The 20,933-nt window shown below is 44.8% G+C and overlaps 4 protein-coding genes across 4 annotated transcripts; 2 read left to right on the forward strand and 2 right to left on the reverse strand.

Moving 5' to 3' along the window:
- The first annotated feature begins 8,538 nt into the window (after positions 1-8,538).
- On the forward strand, positions 8,539-10,936 carry LOC134023807 (uncharacterized). Its single transcript, XM_062466171.1, has one exon. The coding sequence runs from the start codon at positions 8,747-8,749 to the stop codon at positions 9,707-9,709; it is 963 nt and encodes a 320-aa protein (XP_062322155.1). The 5' UTR covers positions 8,539-8,746; the 3' UTR covers positions 9,710-10,936.
- Positions 10,937-11,314: 378 nt separating this feature from the next.
- On the reverse strand, positions 11,315-13,308 carry LOC134023816 (leucine-rich repeat neuronal protein 1-like). Its single transcript, XM_062466179.1, has one exon. It carries the CDS (start codon positions 13,248-13,250, stop codon positions 12,126-12,128), a length of 1,125 nt encoding a protein of 374 aa, XP_062322163.1. The 5' UTR covers positions 13,251-13,308; the 3' UTR covers positions 11,315-12,125.
- Positions 13,309-14,863: 1,555 nt separating this feature from the next.
- Positions 14,864-16,923, reverse strand: LOC134017651 (CKLF-like MARVEL transmembrane domain-containing protein 8). The gene is made up of 4 exons (XM_062457586.1): positions 16,876-16,923; positions 16,135-16,401; positions 15,837-15,922; positions 14,864-14,939 (listed from the first exon to the last, which is right to left on the reverse strand). The coding sequence occupies exons 1-4, from the start codon at positions 16,921-16,923 to the stop codon at positions 14,864-14,866; spliced, it is 477 nt and encodes a 158-aa protein (XP_062313570.1).
- Positions 16,924-17,268: 345 nt separating this feature from the next.
- Positions 17,269-20,753, forward strand: LOC134023825 (uncharacterized). The gene is made up of 2 exons (XM_062466184.1): positions 17,269-17,364; positions 18,337-20,753. The coding sequence occupies exon 2, from the start codon at positions 18,655-18,657 to the stop codon at positions 19,630-19,632; it is 978 nt and encodes a 325-aa protein (XP_062322168.1). The 5' UTR covers positions 17,269-17,364; positions 18,337-18,654; the 3' UTR covers positions 19,633-20,753.
- Positions 20,754-20,933: the final 180 nt, after the last annotated feature.

The following is a 20,933-nucleotide window of genomic DNA, read 5'->3' on the forward strand; positions in this document are numbered from 1 at the left end:
TGGAGGATTTTGAATCAATAAACCTGAACATTCGCTTTGACCCGACCCCTGGTGGCAGCTGCCAATTTGCTGCTATTTCTGATCAATTGGCCACTATTGGAATGTTCTGCTCTGCAGAAACATTGCGTGGAGAAGTAGTTGCTGACCTAACATTTCATCCAAATGGAATGGATGAGACACCCCTTTCGGAGTATGTTGAGGAAGCATGGGAGGATTATATACAGAGGATGGCACACCATAGCACATATGTAGGTGACCACCTAACTCTCCAGAGAGCATCACAAATGTTCAATGTTCAGTTCCTTATTGTGTCGACTCTTGGTTTGGATGCCACCTCTGTCATATCACCGTCTGGTTATTACTGTGAAGGCTTGCCTCTTTTGGTTCTTGGACGTGTGCCTCCAAAAAATGTTACCAGTCGAGGCGACTGAGACCAATGGAGACAGCAGGGCTGTCATTGGTCAGATCAGTGTTTCCCAACCGGGGTGCAGCGGCACCCTGGGGTGCCGTCTGATGATAGCAGGGGTGCCGTGTAAAGGTCCTTCAACCAGTAGCGTACTGGCCATCGGGAGCACTCCGGGCTGCACACCTGTATCTTGAAGGATTCAAAATCTTTGTGTCTATTCCAATATGTAATGATTGTATTCAATGACACAAACCTGTGTTCTAGAAAGAGTGGTCTGGAGTCGCAGAGATCCGATAATATCAGCTTTAATGCAGCAGTTGGAAATCAACAAGTAAAGAGCTCTGGGGTTGTCTACGTTTCCCTACCCGCAACAGAGTTTGGGCTGGTTCACAAAGTCCAACTGGCTATCTTTCCCTGCCCCAGCATATAATATACAGTGCAATTAAAACACAAGTATGAAAAGAGGGTTGAGCTTGTTCTCTCGTGCATCAGGGATTTGTTCTTGCCTACGCGTCCCACCTGCTCGGGTGCCATCCACCCGGTTTCAAGGTTGTTTCTGAAAATGCAGAGATAGAGACACAAATAACAGCCTGCTTCCCACACTCAGTGTGAGACCCAATGTTTAACCCTTGTGTTATCTTCGGGTCATTCTGACCCATCAGTCATTGTGACCCACCGTCATATTGCGACAACTTTACCGCCTACAAAAACAAAGTGAAGCATTTTCTTTTAACCGTTGGGCTGTCTCAGACCCCCCACATTGCGAAGGTTAAAAGAAAATTATTTTTATTTGTTTTTGTATTGGGTAAAATTGAGTAAACACAACGATGGTTCGTTATGAACCTTTGGGTCATGTGACCCGAAGGCAGCACAAGGGTTATGCCTGACCACACTTCTAAGTTCATAAGACAGAACTTTAATAAGCACAATGCATAACTTTACTAAGCACAATATATTCTTTAATCTGTAGCAGTAGGACTGTGGACAGAGGGAGGGAGGAGGAAAGGAGGGAGGGGGGAGGGAGGGACATAACTATATAAGCCTATGACACTGCTGATTTAGTAAAAAAAATTTAACTACCAATAAAATGTCGGCAGAAGATTGAGCGACACGGTTGGCCGTCCCCCATTTCCACAATGCCGGTTGGTCTATTCCAAATGAACGTCTGTGCAGCCATTACCGCGCCCCCTTTGTCTCGCTTACACTCGACAGTGACACTGAGATCGAAAGCTAGCTAGTAGAGACTATATAACGATCGAAAACCAGGCTAAGAAACGTAAGGGGCTGAAACAAAAAAACTCTTCACTAGACAACGTTTTAACAATTGAAAAAACCATCCATCCATCATCTTCCGCTTGTCCGGGGGTCGGGTCGCGGGGGCAGTAACCTAAGCAGGGAGGCCCAGACTTTCCTCTCCCCGGCCACTTCCACCAGCTCTTCCTGGGGGACCCCGAGGCGTTCCCAGGCCAGCCGAGAGACATAGTCCCTCCAGCATGTCCTGGGTCTTCCCCGGGGCCTCTTCCCAGTGGGACGTGCCCAGAACACCTCACCAGGGAGGCGTCCAGGAGGCATCCTTATCAGATGCCCGAGCCACCTCAACTGGCCCCTCTCGACGCGGAGGAGCAGCGGTTCTACTCTGAGCCCCTCCCGGATGACCGAGCTTCTCACCCTATCTGAAAGGGAGAGCCCGGACACCCTGCGGAGAAAACTCATTTCGGCCTCTTGTATTCACGATCTCGTTCTTTCGGTCACTACCCACAGTTCGTGACCATAGGTGAGGGTAGGAACGTATAGATCGACTGGTAAATAGAGAGCTTCGCCTTTCGACTCAGCTCCTTCTTCACCACGACGGACCGATGCAGAGCCCGCATCACTGCGGACGCCGCACCGATCCGCCTGTCGATCTCGCGCTCCATCCTTCCCTCACTCGTGAACAAGACCCCGAGATACTTGAACTCCTCCGCTTGGGACAAGATCTCCTCCCCGACCCGGAGATTGCACTCCACCTTTTTACGGTTGATAACCATGGCCTCAGATTTACATTTACATTACATTTACATTTAGTCATTTAGCAGACGCTCTTATCCAGAGCGACTTACAGTAAGTACAGGGACATTCTCCCTGAGGCAAGTATGGTAAAATGCCTTGCCCAAGGACACAATGTCATTTTGCGTGGCCGGGAATTGAACCAACAACCTTCTGATTAATAGCCCGACTCCCTAACCGCTCAGCCATCTGACCCCTGACCCCCCAGATTTGGAGGTGCTGATTCCCATCCCAGCCGCTTCGCATTCAGTTGCGAACCGCTCCAGTGAGAGCTGGAGGTCACGGCCCGATGAAGCCAACAGGACCACATCATCCGCAAAAAGCAGCAACCCGATCCTGAGGTCACCAAACCGGACCCCTCAACGCCCTGGCTGCGCCTAGAAATTCTGTCCATATAAGTTATGAACAGAATCGGTGACAAAGGGCAGCCCTGGCGGAGTCCAACCCTCACCGGGAACAAGTTTGACTTACTACCGGCAATGCGGACCAAACTCTGGCACCGGTCGTACAGGGACCGAACAGCCCCGATCAGGGAGTCCGGTACCCCGTACTCCCGGAGCACCCCCCACATGAGCCCCCGAGGGACACGGTCGAACGCCTTTTCCAAATCCACAAAACATGTGTAGACTGGTTGGACGATCTCCCATGCACCCTCCAGAACCCTGCCGAGGGTATAGAGCTGGTCCACAGTTCCACGGCCAGGATGAAAACCACATGGCTCCTCCTGAATCCGAGGTTCGACAATCCGACGGACCCTCCTCTCCAGCACCCCTGAATAGACTTTCCCAGGGAGGCTGAGGAGTGTGATCCCCCTAAAGTTGGAGCACACCCTCCGGTCCCCCTTTTTAAAGAGAGGAACCACCACCCCGGTCTGCCAGTCCAGAGGCACTGTCCCCGATGTCCACGCGATGTTGCAGAGTCGTGTCAACCAAGACAGCCCTACAACATCCAGAGCCTTAAGGAACTCCGGGCGGACCTCATCCACCCCAGGGGCCTTGCCACCGCGGAGCTTTTCAACCACCTCGGCGACCTCAGCCCCAGAGATAGAAGGGCCCCCCCCAATGTCCCCAGACTCTACCTCCACGTCGGAACGCGTGTTGGTGGGATTAAGGAGGTCTTCAAAGTATTCCTTCCACCGATCCAGGACATCCCCCATCGAGGTCAGCAGCGCACCATCCCCACCATATACAGCGGTGACAGTGCACTGCTTCCCCCTCCTGAGTCGCCGGATGGTGGTCCAGAACCTTTTCGAAGCCGTTCGGAAGTAATTCTCCATGGCCTCGCCGAACTCCTCCCACGCCCGGGTTTTTGCCTCCGCGACCGCCAAAGCCGCATTCCACTTGGCCTGCCGGTACACATCAGCTGCCTCTGGAGTCCTACCAGCCAACAAAGTCCGATAGGCCTCCTTCTTCAGCTTGACGGCTTCCCTCACCTCCGGCGTCCACCACCGGGTCCGAGGGTTGCCGCCACGACATGCACCGACCGCCTTGCATCCGCAGCTCCGGTCAGCCGCCTCAACAATGGAGGCCCGGAACATGGCCCATTCGGACTCAATGTCCCCGGCCTCCCCCGAGACATGATCGAAGCTCTCCCGGAGGTGGGAGTTGAAGCTCCTTCTGACACGGGATTCTGCCAGCCGTTCCCAGCAGACCCTCACATTACGTTTGGGCCTGCCAGGCCTGACCGGCGTCTTCCCCCACCATCGTAGCCAACTCACCACCAGGTGGTGATCAGTTGACAGCTCCGCCCCTCTCCTCACCCGAGTGTCCAAGACATTCGGCCTCAGATCCGACGACACGACTACAAAGTCTATCATCGAACTGAGACCTCGGGTGTCCTGGTGCCAAGTGCACATATGGACACCCTTATGCTTGAACATGGTGTTTGTTATGGACAAGCCATGTCTAGCACAGAAGTCCAACAACAAAACACCGCTCGGGTTTAAGATTGGGGGGGCCGTTCCTCCCAATCACGCCCCTCCAGGTTTCACTGTCATTGCCCACATGAGCATTGAAGTCCCCCAGGAGGACGAGGGAATCTCCGGGAGGAGCGCTTTCCAGCACCCCTCCCAGAGACTCCAAAAAGGGTGGGTACTCTGCACTGCCATTTGGTGCATAAGCACAAACAACAGTGAGGACCCGTCCCCCCACCCGAAGGCGGAGGGAGGCTACCCTCTCGTCCACCGGGGTGAACCCCAACGTACAGGCGCCGAACCAAGGGGAAACAAGTATTCCCACCCCAGCTCGACGCCTCTCACCGAGGGCAACTCCAGAGTGGAAGAGAGTCCAGCCCCTCTCAAGGAGACTGGTTCCGGAGCCGATGCTGTGCGTCGAGGCGAGGCCGACTATATCTAGCCGGAACTTCTCTACCTCGCGCACCAGCTCCGGCTCCTTTCCCGCCAGCGAGGTGACGTTCCACGTCCCTAGAGCTAGCTTCTGCAGCCGAGGATCGGACCGCCAAGGCCCCCGCCTTCGGCCGCCGCCCGTCTCGCACTGCACCCGACCCCCATGACCCCTCCTGCGGATGGTGAGCCCACTGGAAGGGGGTCCCACGTTGTCTCTTCGGGCTGTGCCCGACCGGGCCCCATGGGAAAAGGCCCGGCCACCAGGCGCTCGCCATCGTGCCCCACCCCCGGGCCTGGCTCCAGGGGGGGGGGCCCCTTTGAAAAACGGCTATGTGTATTTTACATAAAGCTCAAAAAACTATTTTGCGCTCAAATAAAGGCCAACATTTTTTTCCTTGTAGCTGGATGACTGACATTAGTGGGCACGCACGCTCAGCTCCTGGCAAATGTTCGATTCGTAGATGGCGACAGCATATGAGAAACTTTTTTATTTTGTAAATCAATGCCTGACAAAACAACGGGAGAATAAATATATTGTGCGACAACAGAGTATCTTGAACAGGGGGGGGTTGAATTGACTGTCACAGTTCATGTACTGATGGGGCCGCTGCCATGACGGGGAGCACGAAGGGCTTCATTTGCAGAGTCAGAGCGCAAAACCTACATGTGAAAGCCACTCACTGCTTTTTACATAGGTAGGCACTGGTACCAAAGACGCTCCCGAAGGAACTCTGATGTACTGGAAAGAACAGTAGATATAGGCCTAGTTAATTTCATGAAGGCACACCCACTGAAGAGCCGACTATTTTCGATTTTATGCGAGGAAATGGGAGCGGAACATCAGAGCTTGTTATTACATACGGCCGTTCGATGGTTATCACGCGGCAAGGTTTTGTCACGACTCTACGAACGGGGGGGGGGGGGGGGGGTGCCACAAAATGTTGAAACTTTTCTAAGGGTGCCATGACTGAAAAAAGGTTGGGAAACACTGGGTCAGATAACGACTCATTCCCGCAGCCCCGTTCAGGCGGTGAATTGCAAAACCATACTGAAAACTGCAACGCAGAACTTAAAGACTCACGACTCCGTCAAAGCGCCTGCATGGTCAAAGAGTTGGATACACGGAGTACTAGAACCCTAAAGGTGAGATATAAATACAAATTGACTCTTAATTGCTCCTTAGGGCCTCCTGTGGAGGGGGGTTTGAGGGTGGAGGGGTATCTGTAAGGTCGGATATTTAAGCATCTGTTGCAAGATGCAATATTAAGGCTATGAGTGACACTTTCTCTCCAGAAATTGAAGATAAAATAAAGTGATACCTCAGTTATTACATTATTGGCTCATATTACATAGGCCTATTACATATTACAAGGCCAATAACGTAATAACCAGCCAATAACGTAATAGGCCTAAGTTATTACATTATCGGCTCAGGAACTTTATTACATTATTGGCAATTTATTGGTGTTATACATATATAAGTTATGCTAGCAAGATTCATAGACAAGAACATTGTGTACGGTTGACAACCGTAAATATAATTTGACAATATGTTTGACAAGAAGACTAGCTAGCTAACAAGCCATGTCATTGTCCCCAAATCAATATCAAGGTTTTCACGAACAAGGTATCGGCCATATACTAGCTAGTAGCCTACTAGGCTACAGTACGGCCGCAGCATGTGTAGCGGGTTGAATAGCAAATGGATGTGAGATGATTGTATCAAAGTTGACATATTCTCCAAACAGTCATTATAATTTGACAGTATGTTTAACAACAAGACTAGCCAGCAATCTAGCCATGTCATTGTCCCCAAATCAAATCAAGATTTTTATGTGTTGGCCGCAGTCTGAAGTAGAGCTAGGTTGACTAGCGAGGTGAATCGAATGGGATGTGAGATGAGCGGTTACGTGACACTGACTGACACAGTAAATTCAGAAAAGTAACATTTTCCAAATAGGTTAAAATAAATATTGAAGTCACTCATTGTTGTAATTACATGTTAGCTTGGTAAAGTTTCTCAAAATTGTAAACGGAGGTTTTGACTGCGTGACTGCGTCCCTGATGTTATTGTTACTTATTTCAGACACTTTGTACAGGCTCATACCAAGGAAAGATGTTCTTTGCTCATACAATGTAGCCAGCTCAATAATTTAGAACGGTGAACAGTTTTGCTGGAACTACTTGGCTGATTGGCTGCAGCCAATCAGAATCGAGTATTCACCCAGACCATGGTATAATAACTTAAAAAAATGTTTTGTCATTGGGGAACATTTAGTCATTGAATCGTTAATTCCGGAGATTCGTTCAAAAATGCTGATTCATCCACGAAACAAGTGAAGTATTTGAGTAGTTGAATCATGCATTCTATATCATTTTTTTTATAATTCAGATTGATTAAACATTTTAAATAGATTTCAGCAATTAACATAAATTATGTTATGTTGTTTAGTTGTTTTGTTCAGAATCGTGATCTATATTTTATTCTCAATTTATCCAGAATCGTGCAGCTCTAAATACATATAGCTTGTGTATGTATCATTTTGTTCTATTTAAAGTCATGTATAGTTGGTAGGGCCCGAAAATGACCCAAGCCCAGGGGCCCCCACCGCCCTTAGTCTTCCATTTTTGTTAGTTAATTGCATTTTCTCCAATTGTCTGTTAATATGGCTTGGTTATTGCTCACCTGGTTTGATTTTTGAATCCTTGGGCCTATAAGGCCTCTTGGGCATATGTTGTTATATGCACTTACAAAATAGAATATATTGACTCCTTCAGTATGTTGTTGTAATTTCTTTATTTGTTACCGTGATTACTCATATCCTCCAGCCCCTGACTTTGCCTCAGTTTCAAGAACCGGCCCCAGCTCCAAACTAATTGAAGAGCCCTGGTCTAAACGCTAGCGGATCCAGTTTTTTCACAAGTCTTTGTAGCGTTTAGCTACTTTTGTAGATAATTGTAAGAAAGGCTGATGGGAGACCGACTGTCAACAGACTTTTATCAGTTACAGTCATTAGAAATGACGGTTGGTCTTTTACAGTAATACAGTACCGCAGTAAGTTTTCCTTTTATGCTCGCAGTGAGCAATCTTTAATTTAGCAATATGGTGCGTTCATTATAAAGTAAATGGTTTGGTTGCTGTTCTTAATCCTGTGATTGTTATAGGTGACCAGATTTGAGTTTGTGGAAAAAAGAGGACACTGTCGCGGCGGGGGGTGGGGGGGAGGTGGTGAGGTGCAAGGGGTGGGGCCTCGACCTTGTCAAATTACGATCATAAACGAAACTTAAGCTATACTCACTTAACGACCAGTTTATAAGAAAGGTGGACAAGTCAACATAGTTTGTGTCGGCGTCACCACTATTTGAAGCACTTTGAGGCCAATGACCAGTAAGGTAAGACCATGGTCTTTTCACTAAGGTGTGGTAAAAATAAAAGTATTAGTTTAGGGGCTTTCTGGCCATGGTAATTACAATATTGTTGTATTTTTCTTAGCTTTTGGCTCTTAATTGTACAGCACCAGCAATGGGGAGGGGGGGGGGGGTAGTGGTAGTGGTGTATGTGAAATGTTAAGTTTCGTTCGTGGTCGGATTTTATTCATGTTAATAGTGCGTATAATATTTGTTTAATTATGAGCATTGGTATTTGTGGTATATTCTGTATATGCTGTGGCGGGAGTGTGATGTTAATTGTCTACGTTCTGTGTTGTTTCAGAACCACTGCCACACTCATTCCTACATTCCTACGAAAACTCAACAAAAGAAAGCCGTGTCCAAGAGTTGTGTTCTAACAGACACCCCGGCAGCGAACACAACATACCAACCAGCTAACTAACCCTAGTTATTTAATTTCTCACCTACATCTATCAAAATAAGTATCACAGGTAGTGTCATTTATTTCGCCAGCACTTCCTGGGATTCTAAAGTAAATCAAAGGCTCTTGTCAATAGAGAATGAAGCGCACCAATGCCAGGAGGGTGAAAGAAACGTACTTCTATGGGGAACACAAGACCATAGACGCAATGCGAGATCGGGAGGATCTTCCTTGTTGTTTCAGCATCATAAATAACTTTCCCCAGCTCCCAGAAATAGAGTTTCATATTTCCAAAGTAGTACATGTCACCACTAAGTCTGGCTTGGAAGGAATCTTGAAATCAGGGGGGTTTCAGGGATTTAAGGGGGGGTTTCATGGACATGATCCACATCTCCTATGGTGGGGTTTGGCTATTGAAGATGCGGACATCCAAATTGCAGAGGACCGATTCCTGGAAAAGAAAGCCTTGCAGAAGAGCATGCAGGAACCCTTCCTAACCAAATTCACTACCTCACCAGCATTCCAGATGGACAAATCTCGTTATGGGAACTTTAAGTTTACTTTCAGTCTGGGGGACATGTTGCAGATGTACAGGGAGCAGATTTGTGGTGGAGATGGGCCGGTAATGAGAGTTTATGGGACTACTGTTTACAAACAAGAGATCATGTACACTGTGATTGTCCACAGCCCCAGTGTGACGGAGTTTGACCAGTACCCAGATCTTAACGAATGTGGGAATGATGCTGTTTGTATATTTAACAACAACAACATTGTTTGGCGGGCACAAGCATTGTCAGAAACTCATTATTTTAAGCCTGTAACTCACGACGAAAGGCCAGACATTATAGAAGCAGAGGAGATTGTTCATTTGCAAGGAAGGGCAGTTGTCTGGGACCATGTGAACGTGGCGTTTCATGTGCCACAAGGCCAAACACTGAGACTAGACAAGAAGAGCCTTATCCAAAACCTCACTGCCTGTGAGGCTGCTGACCCATTCATTGGGCGGTGGTGTGCAAACAAATACCTAAGACGTCCATGCACGTGTTGTCCTTGTACCCTCCAAGAGGCCCAAAGTATAGTTGCGCAGTTAAAAGTAGAGTAAAGACAGGAACAAACAAGTTAAATCAGTCAGATCATTTACCGTAAAATGATATACTTTGTACTATGAGTCAACAAATGAAATCAATCAAAATACAGTGTAGATGTTTTATTCAATTCAATCTTGCATTTTCCATTTAACCTCCTTCTGATACAATGTGTTTTTGATTCAACCTTGGAACTAATTAGTTGTTACATATTGACAGACATGACGAGCATGGTTTAATCAGCTGAAAATCATGTGTCTTATCGATGTTAAAGTAGACATTTATAGCCATTATAAAAGCTAATAATCCTTTACTGAGCTGAGCCCTTCTCTGGATATCATGTACAGTGTTTGTATATTGCTGCTTTATTGCTGCTGTATGAGCACCAACCAGGAGGTCAGACATGAAGCATACAATGTACTTTACTGCACGCCCACAGATGGTCACTAGGTTGTGGTTTATTCTCATTATTCAGCACAAGTTCTTTTGGTACCACTAGGGTGCAACAAAGCTCCAAATACGTTTATACAAGACACATTGAATGATCTATCTTCAAGTTACCACAATGTCTATTTCCTTTACATAGACATTCACCACCTTTCCATCTTGATTCCTACTCAGCCCTTTCAGCTAGTCACCTTTGAAGAGGTCTGTCCTTAAACCACTGATCGGTTAACAATAAGATAATGATGACTTTATTACTTTTATTCTGTTTGTAATGTTCTGAATATAATAAACAATGTTTGATCTATACCTTGCTATATTAAGTTGATGAGCACATAACCCTTGGTTATGTCCAGGAGAGAAATATGCCTATCTATTAATTATGTTTTTTTGTATCATTGATAAACTGTCATTATGCTGTTTTCTTATGCCTGCATAGCCATAAGTTAGTTCTTTGTAAGGTGTGACTAGGAAAGGCCTGTGTCACTAATGTAAGTCAGAGGTCACAATATTGCCAAAGTGTATAATGCCATGCAACTTTGAATGAGGAAAATAGAAGGAACATCAAGGCCATTTCTAGGAGCCCTATCTAAAGACCTAAACAAAAGCTATCTAGAACACAGTCCTTTTTCAGTGCCTGTGAATGCTATGCTAATCATTTTGTATCCTCTCATATTGTGATACCATATACTCCCTTGATTTGCTGTATTCATGGTGCAGTCCTCTGAGATGCTCAACTTGAGTGTATCAGACAGCTGCACCTTACAGATCTGTAATAAATACGTTGATTTTGTCTTGAACTTGTCTTAACTATTCCCTTCATTGACTCGGTACTTTCAGAGCAATTGGGTATTATCAGAGATGTGTTCACCTTTTTGCCCAATCCTGAACTCCACTGCTCCACCATGACGTAGGCCATTCATTACCCCCTCTTTAATTTGAGTATGAGTGTAATAACAATGTAAATATGTTGACCAAAGAACTGAATGTTGAACTTTCTCTGATCAGATGATAAGGCTCATGGAAGCAGCTTGGAGTGAGCTGATTATCGGTCTGAGAGTCAACAGTGAAGGGTCACTGAGCTCGCTTTCTGTTAATACATCATGGGTATTGTTGTACCTACTAAATAAAAAATAGACAAATATGTAAATCACCAAAACAGAATGATGGAGACATAATTTTAAAAAGAAAAAAAGTTTTTTATTTCAACTTTCTCATCCATATACAACATTTTGAGTGTTAAAATCACAAAAGTAAGTAGTCAGTGACTGATTCTAGCAATATCGGAAAGAGCAAATGAGACTAAATTATAAAGCTACTACTATAACTCATAACGGTATGTTATCATAACATTCACGTTTCTAAAAAGCACGATTATCAACCGATTAATTCCTAATATTTCCAATTACAATTACGAAAGTCTCAAATTATAGTTGATACAACATTACTGTACAATCGCTAACATTATTCAGTAGGCAGACTAGCATGTCTAAATCCCTCAGTCAGCTTGTAATTAGAGTCAACTCAGTAAAGGAAACTCTGCTACCTTTCAGTGCACAACAGATTACCTGTCTTACAAAACGAGAGAAAGACACATTTATCTCTACCATTACTGCAAGAGGAACAGTAGTCCCAACCTGCATAATAGACCCTAAAAAACCCAGAGTCCAGAAGAATAAATTGAAAAGCTGTGCTATCAAAATGCATCACAGAAATAGAGCACAGCAACTAATAAGACATACGACCTGGAAGCTAAGCACAGCTGCCATCTTGGAAAGTCCAAAACCTTAAAGACCTACGGAGAGAATCAAACAAAGGCGATACGCTATACTAATAAAAACCCAGTCCTTATTCACTCTGCCTCTTATTAGCAAAGCTGAAGATACAAAAAACATTTGCAACTTTATATGACTTTTGCACCAAAATGGCAAAAGTGTGTCTGTGTGTGCTGCTGTGGGGAGCTCCAGGGTCTGGCCTGGTAAGGTCTCCTCACCACATGTAGTAGCTACGAGTGGTGTCCACAGGAGAAGGTTTGCCCTCCACACAGCCCTCCTTGTCCTTCTCACTGTCTGCCTCCCACAGGTTGATTAGAGGTGGGTAGAGCTCATTGAGGGGAATGGAGGATGTCTTCTGCATGTACTTCTTCAAGGAATGGTGGTAGTTCTTCCTCTTCCATCGGCGGGCAATGTAGATGCCCACCGTGGCCAAGCTGAGGAAGGCCAGCATGGTGGCCATAACAGCCAGAAGAGCGACGCTGGGACGCTGGTCAGAAACATCCAGAGCGAAGGTGACACTGCGGGTTGTCACGTTGACACATGACTTGTGGGTCTGCAGGTGGACGTTGGAGACGGTGAGACACACCTCGTACTCGGTGGCGGGTTGCAGGTGTGTGAGGTTGTATTCGTGGACGTCCACAGGGACACGTGCAGTGTACGTGATGTGGGGGTTGTCGATCTTCATCGTTGCCGAGGCCCATTTTAGGTTGGAGGTCATGACATTGGAGTTGACCTTCCAGGAGACCAGGATGGAGTGGGACTCGGTCTGCTTGACGTACATTTTCATGACCTCGGCACTGTCCAGTAGGGTTCCGTTGACACGGATGGTAGTGACGCGGGTGTCCGCTCCCTCTGAGTTCTGGGCCACACAGGTGTAGCGGCCAGAATCCTCCACCTGTACATGAGACAGCCTCAGGGTCCCCTCGCTGCTCAGGTGGTAGCGATCTAACACGGTGTCCATGGTGATCTTGGTCCCCAGAGGGGAGACCCAGTAGATCTCGGGCTCGGGCTCGGCCATGGCCCGGCAGTCCAGGCTGACACTCATGCCCAGCTCCAGGCTCAGGTGGCTGGGGAAGGTGTCGTGGGAGATGAGGGGCAGACACTGTTCTGGAGAGTCCTGGAGCTTCACCTCTCTGACATGCTGGCCCCGAAACTCGAGTGGAGAATCACAAAGCATGGCGAGGGGCTCCATGAAACGCACTGTGGTTCGGTTGGAGGTCATCCACTGTAAGACGCAGTCGCAACGCAAAGGATTGCTGTGGAGGCTGATCTCCCTTAGATTGGGCAGAACCTCCACAGTGCGCTGGTAAATCGAATTGAGGGCATTGTTGTTAAGCATCAGGCTCTCGAGAGAGGGCACGTCCCTGAAGGCCAGTCGGTGGATGTAGGAAAGTTTGGGGTTGGGGCTATCTCGTTGTTATGATCAGTGACCTATGCACTTTTGTAAAGCTCTCTCGTGGAAGTCGCTTTGGATAAAAGCATCTGCTAAAGGCATAAATGTAAATATTTTGGACAAATAGGTCACATTAGACAAAAACTTTTTTTATATATAGTTTGTAAATCCATATGCTGTAAACACTCTTCATTATCAGCCATCCCTCCTGTTGAGACATGATTAATCCCATGGCTCAATATCACAGCATAATGAAATAGATTCCTCAAGACAGTCTCATCCACATAATACCTTTCCTAATGTTAAGACATCTTGCATGGCTGCCTCTTTTGCTGCCACATCTGCTTTAGTATTCCCCAGAAAAATGGAATCAGTTTTATCAGTGTGAGCTACACATTTACAGATGACATCCTTTTTAGGAATGAACACTACTTCTAGTAGAGCAAAAATAAGATTTTCATAATTGATATCTTTCCAGGTGATCATTCCCTTATTTATCCATTGTTGAGCAAACACATGTATAACAAGACATCCATCCATCATCTTCCGCTTTTCCGGCGGTCGGGTCGCGGGGGCAGCAACCTAAGCAGGGAGGCCCAGACTTCCCTCTCCCCGGCCACTTCCACCAGCTCTTCCTGGGGGACCCCCAGGCGTTCCCAGGCCAGCCGAGAGACATAGTCCCTCCAGCGTGTCCTGGGTCTTCCCCGGGGCCTCTTCCCAGTGGGACGTGCCCAGAACACCTCACCAGGGAGGCGTCCAGGAGGCATCCTTATCAGATGCCCGAGCCACCTCAACTGGCCCCTCTCGACGCAAAGGAGCAGCGGTTCTACTCTGAGCCTCTCCCGGATGACCGAGCTTCTCACCCTATCTCTAATAGGGTGAGAAGCTCATATGATAATGTATCATAACAAACTGTCATGATACATTATTTTAATGCAGGAATTCCCCCCCCCCCCCCGTTGAAATGAACGAATGACTCGAAAAAAGATTTGTTCATTTTACTGAACGAGATTCAAAGAACCCGAATCAGTAAAATGATCCGAACTTCCCATCACTAATGCAGAGCCCGCCTCACTGCGGACGCCGCACCGATCCGCCTGTCGATATATAACAAGACAATACATCATAATTTGATATCCAACTCCTACATTACTCACGCCTAGAAATGACATAATCTGTTTCTTTGTTCCCTTTTGTGAACAAAATCAACTGTTCATCTCTTATTACCTTCACACACCATGCTCCATGCATCATTCTAGGCACATACTGTTGGGACAGACAGGTACATTTTATGTACCTGTAAATTTTAACTGGTTAAACTGATGTCAGTTTTTTTATTAAGTCTCTTGAGCTCTGAGAAAAGAAACCAAAGAGAATTGCAATGGGAGATAATCCGAATACATTTGTTTAAAGGCCAGTGCTATGCACCAGGAAGCAGTCTCTTAGTCAAATAAAAGCAATGCAAATTATTTACAAACAAGACTGATACACAGCATATCAGAAAACTGAAAACACATGTCATTTTTCAGCTTTTAAAAACACCCACCGTGCAGCACTCCTCACCCCTCCTCTTCCTTCTCCTTGTGGAGCATTTCTACAAGGGCATTGGCTGTTGTGCCAATGGCCATCCAACACCTTTGTTGGATGGCCATTGGCACATCAAACACATTTGGAACATCAAACACATCAGGCACATTTGTGTTTTCAGTTTTCTGATAGGCTGTGTATCAGTCTTGTTTGTAAATCATTTGCATTGCTTTTTTTATAAAGTCTCTTGAGCTCTGAAAAAAGAAACCAACGAGAATTGCAATGGGAGATAATCCAAAAAAAGGGACATTTTCAGTCAGATTGTTTGATAACGTTGCTAATATAAATTTGTTTAAAGGCCAGTGCTATGCACCAGGAAGCAGTCTCTTAGTCAAATATAAGCAATGCAAATTATTTACAAACAAGACTGATACACAGCATATCAGAAAACTGAAAACTAAGGTTACATAAAATGTCTATTTGTGCTTGTACTTTGGTATTATCTCAGTTAAATGTGCATTATTTGATATTGTTTTTATTATCTCCTTATTACTCAGAAATAAACCATATGTATAAGTTAACCTAGTTTGCCTTATAAAGGTAATGTGCCCCCTATCTCTCGTACAGACACTAAACTGGGAGGATTTGTTTGCTGTACTGTAATATTGTTAGAGTTTGGCTATTGAAGATGCGGACATCCAAATTGGAGAGGACCGATTCCTGGAAAAGAAAGCTTTGCAGAAGAGCTGATGTTCATGATGGTTTATTCAACTCAATTCAATCTTGCATTTTCCAGTTAACCTTCTATTACAATGTTTTTTGGTTCAACCTTGCAACTAATTAGTTTACATTTACATTTAGTCATTTAGCAAACACTCTTATCCAGAGTGACTTACAGTAAGTACAGGGACATTCTCCCCGAGGCAAGTAGGGTGAAGTGCCTTGCCCAAGGACACAACGTCATTTAGCATGGCCGGGAATCGAACAAACAACTTTCTGACAAACAACTTTCTTTCGAAAGCTGTTTCCACAGCTGCTGACACCAGGTATAATACAGTGGCGCTGGCGTTGAAACACAGGCCCTGCATGTGTGTGTGGGTATGTGTACGTGTGTGTGTGTGTGTTTGTGTGTGTGTGTTTGTAAAGGAAGGAAGTGGGGACAGAAGGACTTAACATGAGTACATAATGGAGTCAGCCATAACTGTGAAAAGATTGTCACTGTGTGTGTTTGTGTGCATGCACTTGTACACATGTGTGTTTGTGTGCACAGGTGTGTGAGAGTGCGTGATGTTCACTGCAGTACTAATGTGGGATTTCTGATCTTGGTCTCAGTCAGGCCGGCGAGGAGGAGGACGACAGTGAGGACCCAGTACATCACAGCCACGAACATCACCCAGCCAAAGCCTGGGATGAGAGAGTAATCAGATCCTCCTGACAGAGTCCACAGCAGCAAGCCAAAGACCTGAGGAGAGGAGAGGAAAAGAAAGGAGAGGGTGCGAGGGTAGGGGAGAGAATGAGAGAGGAGAGGAAAACACAACCTTATCAAATTGTATTTAGCATAATCTTTTACCTACTTTTTTTACATGCTCTCCCTGCTACAAACATTTAGAAAATGACAGCACCACCAGAATATAATACAATAAATTACTTACAAATGACTCAAGAGGATATTTATCAAAATGTCTGAACAAAAAAGAACAAAAAGAGAACAAAAAGAGAACAAAAAGAGAACCAAAGAGAAGTAATGGAACAATAGGAGGGTTCCTCTTGGTTGGTTTGTTGCCCTGCTGGTTAATAAAGCAAGTGCTGACCTGGAGTAAAGCCTTCATCACAGACAGCCAGAGATTATGTAGAGAAACTAGAAAGTACTGTTTTCTTCTGAAAAGGCATGAACCTGTTGCATAATATCTGACCGGTATTTAAAATGTAAATTATTGAGGTAAAACAACACCCACTATCATCAAGATGTGAAATGTGACAAAATAAATTGTCTTCCACCTGTTAAAATGAGTTTAGGCTTGATGTATAGGCTCAGCAACAATACCTGCATGAAATATTTTTGCAGGAAATAAGGGCCCCGCTTTGGAGACATCGATACGTGCTAGATGCCGTAACCGTAACCAAGTGGCGTCTCATTTCTTAGGGGTATGTAGCCCTTACCCCTCAGTTTAGAGGGCCAAGGGCTAGGGGTGAACTAAAGGCTAGGGGTAAGGGGTAGAGGTAGTATTGGGATTCGGCCTAAATTATAAAGCTACTACTATAACTCATAACGGCTTTAAAATATGTATTTTCTATGGCTCTGGTAGGAATATGCCTGGTGCCACAATGGCATTGCAATTCCACCAAGCTCCATCATTGGGCCCTTTGCTTCATGCTGAGGAGCAAGGGGTGGAGCCTCGACCTCAAATTACAATCAGAAACGAAACTTAGCAGAGCTACTTAACGACCAGTTTATAAGAAAGGTGGACAAGTCAAAATAGTTTGTGTCGGCGTCAGCACTATTTGAAGCTCTTTGAGGCCAATGACCAGCAAGGTAGGATCTTTTCACTTCTCACAAGGTTTGGTAAAAATACAAATATTAGTTTCTGGGCTTTCTGGCCTATGGCAATTACAATATTGTTGTATTTTTCTTAGCTTTTGGCTCTTAATTGTACAGCACCAGCAAAATGTCTAAACGCTAGCGGATTCAGTTTTTCCACAAGTCTTTGTAGCATTTAGCTACGTTTGTAGATCATTGTAAGAAGGCTGATGGGAGACCGACTGTCAACAGACTTTTATCAGTTAAAGTCATTAGAAATGACGGTTGGTCTTTTACGGTAATACAGTACCGCACTAAGTTTTCCTTTTATGCTGGCAGTGAGCAATCTTTAATTTAGCAATATGGTGCGTTCATGATAAAGTAAGTTGTTTGGTTGTTGTTCTTAATCCTGTGATTGTTAGGGTGACCAGATTTGAGTTTGTGAAAAAAGAGGACACTTAAATTTGTCGCGGCGGGGGGTGGGGGGGAGGTGGTGAGGTGCAAGGGGTGGGGCCTCGACCTTGTCAAATTACGATCATAAACGAAACTTAAGCTATACTCACTTAACGACCAGTTTATAAGAAAGGTGGAACAGAAAGGAAGAAAGGAAGTCATCACAGTTTGTGGCGGCGTCAGCACTATTTGAAGCTCTTGAGGACCAGTAAAGTATGGTCTTTTCACTTCTGACAAGGTGTGGTAACAATAAAAATATTAGTTTAGGGGCTTTCTGGCCATGGTTATTACAATATTGTTGTATTTTTCTTGGCTTTTGGCTCTTAATTGTACAGCACCAGCAATGGGGGGGGGGGGGGGGGGGGGGGTAGTGGTAGTGGTGTATGTGAAATGTTAAGTTTCGTTCGTGGTCGGATTTTATTAATGTTAATAGTGCGTATAATATTTGTTTAAATATAACATATTATTTGTGGTATATTCTGTATGCTGTGTCGGCAGTGTGATGTTAATTGTCTACGTTCTGTGTTGTTTCAGCACCACCACCACACTCATTCCTACATGTAAGAAACGGACAACTCCGTTAATTTCCTAGCAATAAATCAACAAGAGAAAGCCGTGTCCAAGAGTTGTGTTCTAACAGACACCCCTGGAGCGAACACAACACACCAACCAGATATCTAGTTATTTAATTTCTCACCTACATCTATCAAAAATCATCTATCACATCTATCAAAAATCTATCAAAATAAGTCACAGGTAGTGTCTTATTTGCCCATTTCGAAAAACATTGCATTTCTTTCGCCATCACTTTCTGAAATTCTAAAGTAAATCAAAGGCTCTTGTCAATAGAGAATGAGGCGCACCAATGCCAGGGGGATAGAAGATAGGCACTTCGGTGGGGAACACAAGACCATAAACACAATGCGAGATCTGGAGGATCTTCCTTGTCGTATCAGCATCATAAAAGACATCCCCCAGCTCCCAGAAATAGAGTTTCATATTTCTAAATTAGTACATGTCACCACTAAGTCTGGCTTGGAAGGAATCTTGAAATCAGGGGGGTTTCAGGGATTTAAGGGGGGGTTTCAGGGACATGATCCACATCTCCTATGGTGGGGTTTGGCTATTGAAGATGCGGACATCCAAATTGCAGAGGACCGATTCCTGGAAAAGAAAGCCTTGCAGAAGAGCATGCAGGAACCCTTCCTAACCAAATTCACTACCTCACCAGCATTCCAGATGGACAAATCTCGTTATGGGAACTTTAAGTTTACTTTCAGTCTGGGGGACATGTTGCAGATGTACAGGGAGCAGATTTGTGGTGGAGATGGGCCGGTAATGAGAGTTTATGGGACTACTGTTTACAAACAAGAGATCATGTACACTGTGATTGTCCACAGCCCCAGTGTGACGGAGTTTGACCAGTACCCAGATCTTAACAAATGTGGAGATGATCCTGTTTGTATATTTAACAACAACAACATTGTTTGGCGGGCACAAGCATTGTCAAAAACTCATAATTTTAGGCCTGTAATTCACAACGAAAGGCCAAACATTATAGAAGTAGAGCAGTTTGTTCCTTTGCAAGAAAAGGATAAGTGGTTTGTCTGGGACAATGTGACCGTGGCGTTTCATGTGCCAGAAGGCCAAACACTGAGACTAAGCAGGGAGAGGCTGATCCAAAACCTCACTGCCTGTGAGGCTGCTGACCCATTCATTGGGAATGGGCATCGTTTTCCCCTCCCAGAGGCCCAAAGTATAGTTGCGCAGTTAAAAGTAGAGTTAAAGACAGGAACAAACAAGTTAAATCAGTCAGATCATTTACCGTAAAATGATATACTTTGTACTATGAGTCAACAAATGTTTGTTGACTCATAGTATGTGTTTTTGATTCAACCTTGGAACTAATTAGTTACATATTGACAGACATGACGAGCATGGTTTAATCAGCTGAAAATCATGTGTCTTATCGATGTTATAGTAGACATTTATAGCCATTATAAAAGCTAATAATCCTTTACTGAGCTGAGCCCTTCTCTGGATATCATGTACAGTGTTTGTATATTGCTGCTTTATTGCTGCTGTATGAGCACCAACCAGGAGGTCAGACATGAAGCATACAATGTACTTTACTGCACGCCCACAGATGGTCACTAGGTTGTGGTTTATTCTCATTATTCAGCACAAGTTCTTTTGGTACCACTAGGGTGCAACAAAGCTCCAAATACGTTTATACAAGACACATTGAATGATCTATCTTCAAGTTACCACAATGTCTATTTCCTTTACATAGACATTCACCACCTCTCCATCTTGATTCCTACTCAGCCCTTTCAGCTAGTCACCTTTGAAGAGGTCTGTCCTTAAACCACTGATCGGTTAACAATAAGATAATGATGACTTTATTACTTTTATTCTGTTTGTAATGTTCTGAATATAATAAACAATGTTTGATCTATACCTTGCTATATTAAGTTGATGAGCACATAACCCTTGGTTATGTCCAGGAGAGAAATATGCCTATCTATTAATTATGTTTTTTTGTATCATTGATAAACTGTCATTATGCTGTTTTCTTATGCCTGCAAAGCCATAAGTTAGTTCTTTGTAAGGTGTGACTAGGAAAGGCCTGTGTCACTAATGTAAGTCAGAGGTCACAATATTGCCAAAGTGTATAATGCCATGCAACTTTGAATGAGGAAAATAGAAGGAACATCAAGGCCATTTCTAGGAGCCCTATCTAAAGACCTAAACAAAAGCTATCTAGAACACAGTCCTTTTTCAGTGCCTGTGAATGCTATGCTAATCATTTTGTATCCTCTCATATTGTGATACCATATACTCCCTTGATTTGCTGTATTCATGGTGCAGTCCTCTGAGATGCTCAACTTGAGTGTATCAGACAGCTGCACCTTACAGATCTGTAATAAATACGTTGATTTTGTCTTGAACTTGTCTTAACTATTCCCTTCATTGACTCGGTACTTTCAGAGCAATTGGGTATTATCAGAGATGTGTTCACCTTTTTGCCCAATCCTGAACTCCACTGCTCCACCATGACGTAGGCCATTCATTACCCCCTCTTTAATTTGAGTATGAGTGTAATAACAATGTAAATATGTTGACCAAAG

The sequence above is a fragment of the Osmerus eperlanus genome, chromosome 1 (genome assembly GCF_963692335.1).
Source record: "Osmerus eperlanus chromosome 1, fOsmEpe2.1, whole genome shotgun sequence".
Classification (NCBI taxonomy): Eukaryota; Metazoa; Chordata; class Actinopteri; order Osmeriformes; family Osmeridae; genus Osmerus; species Osmerus eperlanus.

What these genes read in the sequence shown, in the direction of transcription:
- LOC134023807 (XM_062466171.1), top strand. Translation starts at nt 8,747, where the DNA reads ATGAAGCGCACCAATGCCAGGAGGGTGAAAGAAACGTACTTCTATGGG.
- LOC134023816 (XM_062466179.1), bottom strand. Translation starts at nt 13,250, where the DNA reads ATGCTTAACAACAATGCCCTCAATTCGATTTACCAGCGCACTGTGGAG.
- LOC134017651 (XM_062457586.1), bottom strand. Translation starts at nt 16,923, where the DNA reads ATGTCTCCAAAGCGGGGCCCTTATTTCCTGCAAAAATATTTCATGCAG. An exon ending in AGATCAGAAATCCCACATTA is followed by an intron (nt 15,923 to 16,134) that starts GTACTGCAGTGA and finishes CATACCCACACA; the next exon opens with CACATGCAGGGCCTGTGTTT. An exon ending in ACAGCTTTCGAAAGAAAGTT is followed by an intron (nt 14,940 to 15,836) that starts GTTTGTCAGAAA and finishes CATCCAACAAAG; the next exon opens with GTGTTGGATGGCCATTGGCA.
- LOC134023825 (XM_062466184.1), top strand. Translation starts at nt 18,655, where the DNA reads ATGAGGCGCACCAATGCCAGGGGGATAGAAGATAGGCACTTCGGTGGG.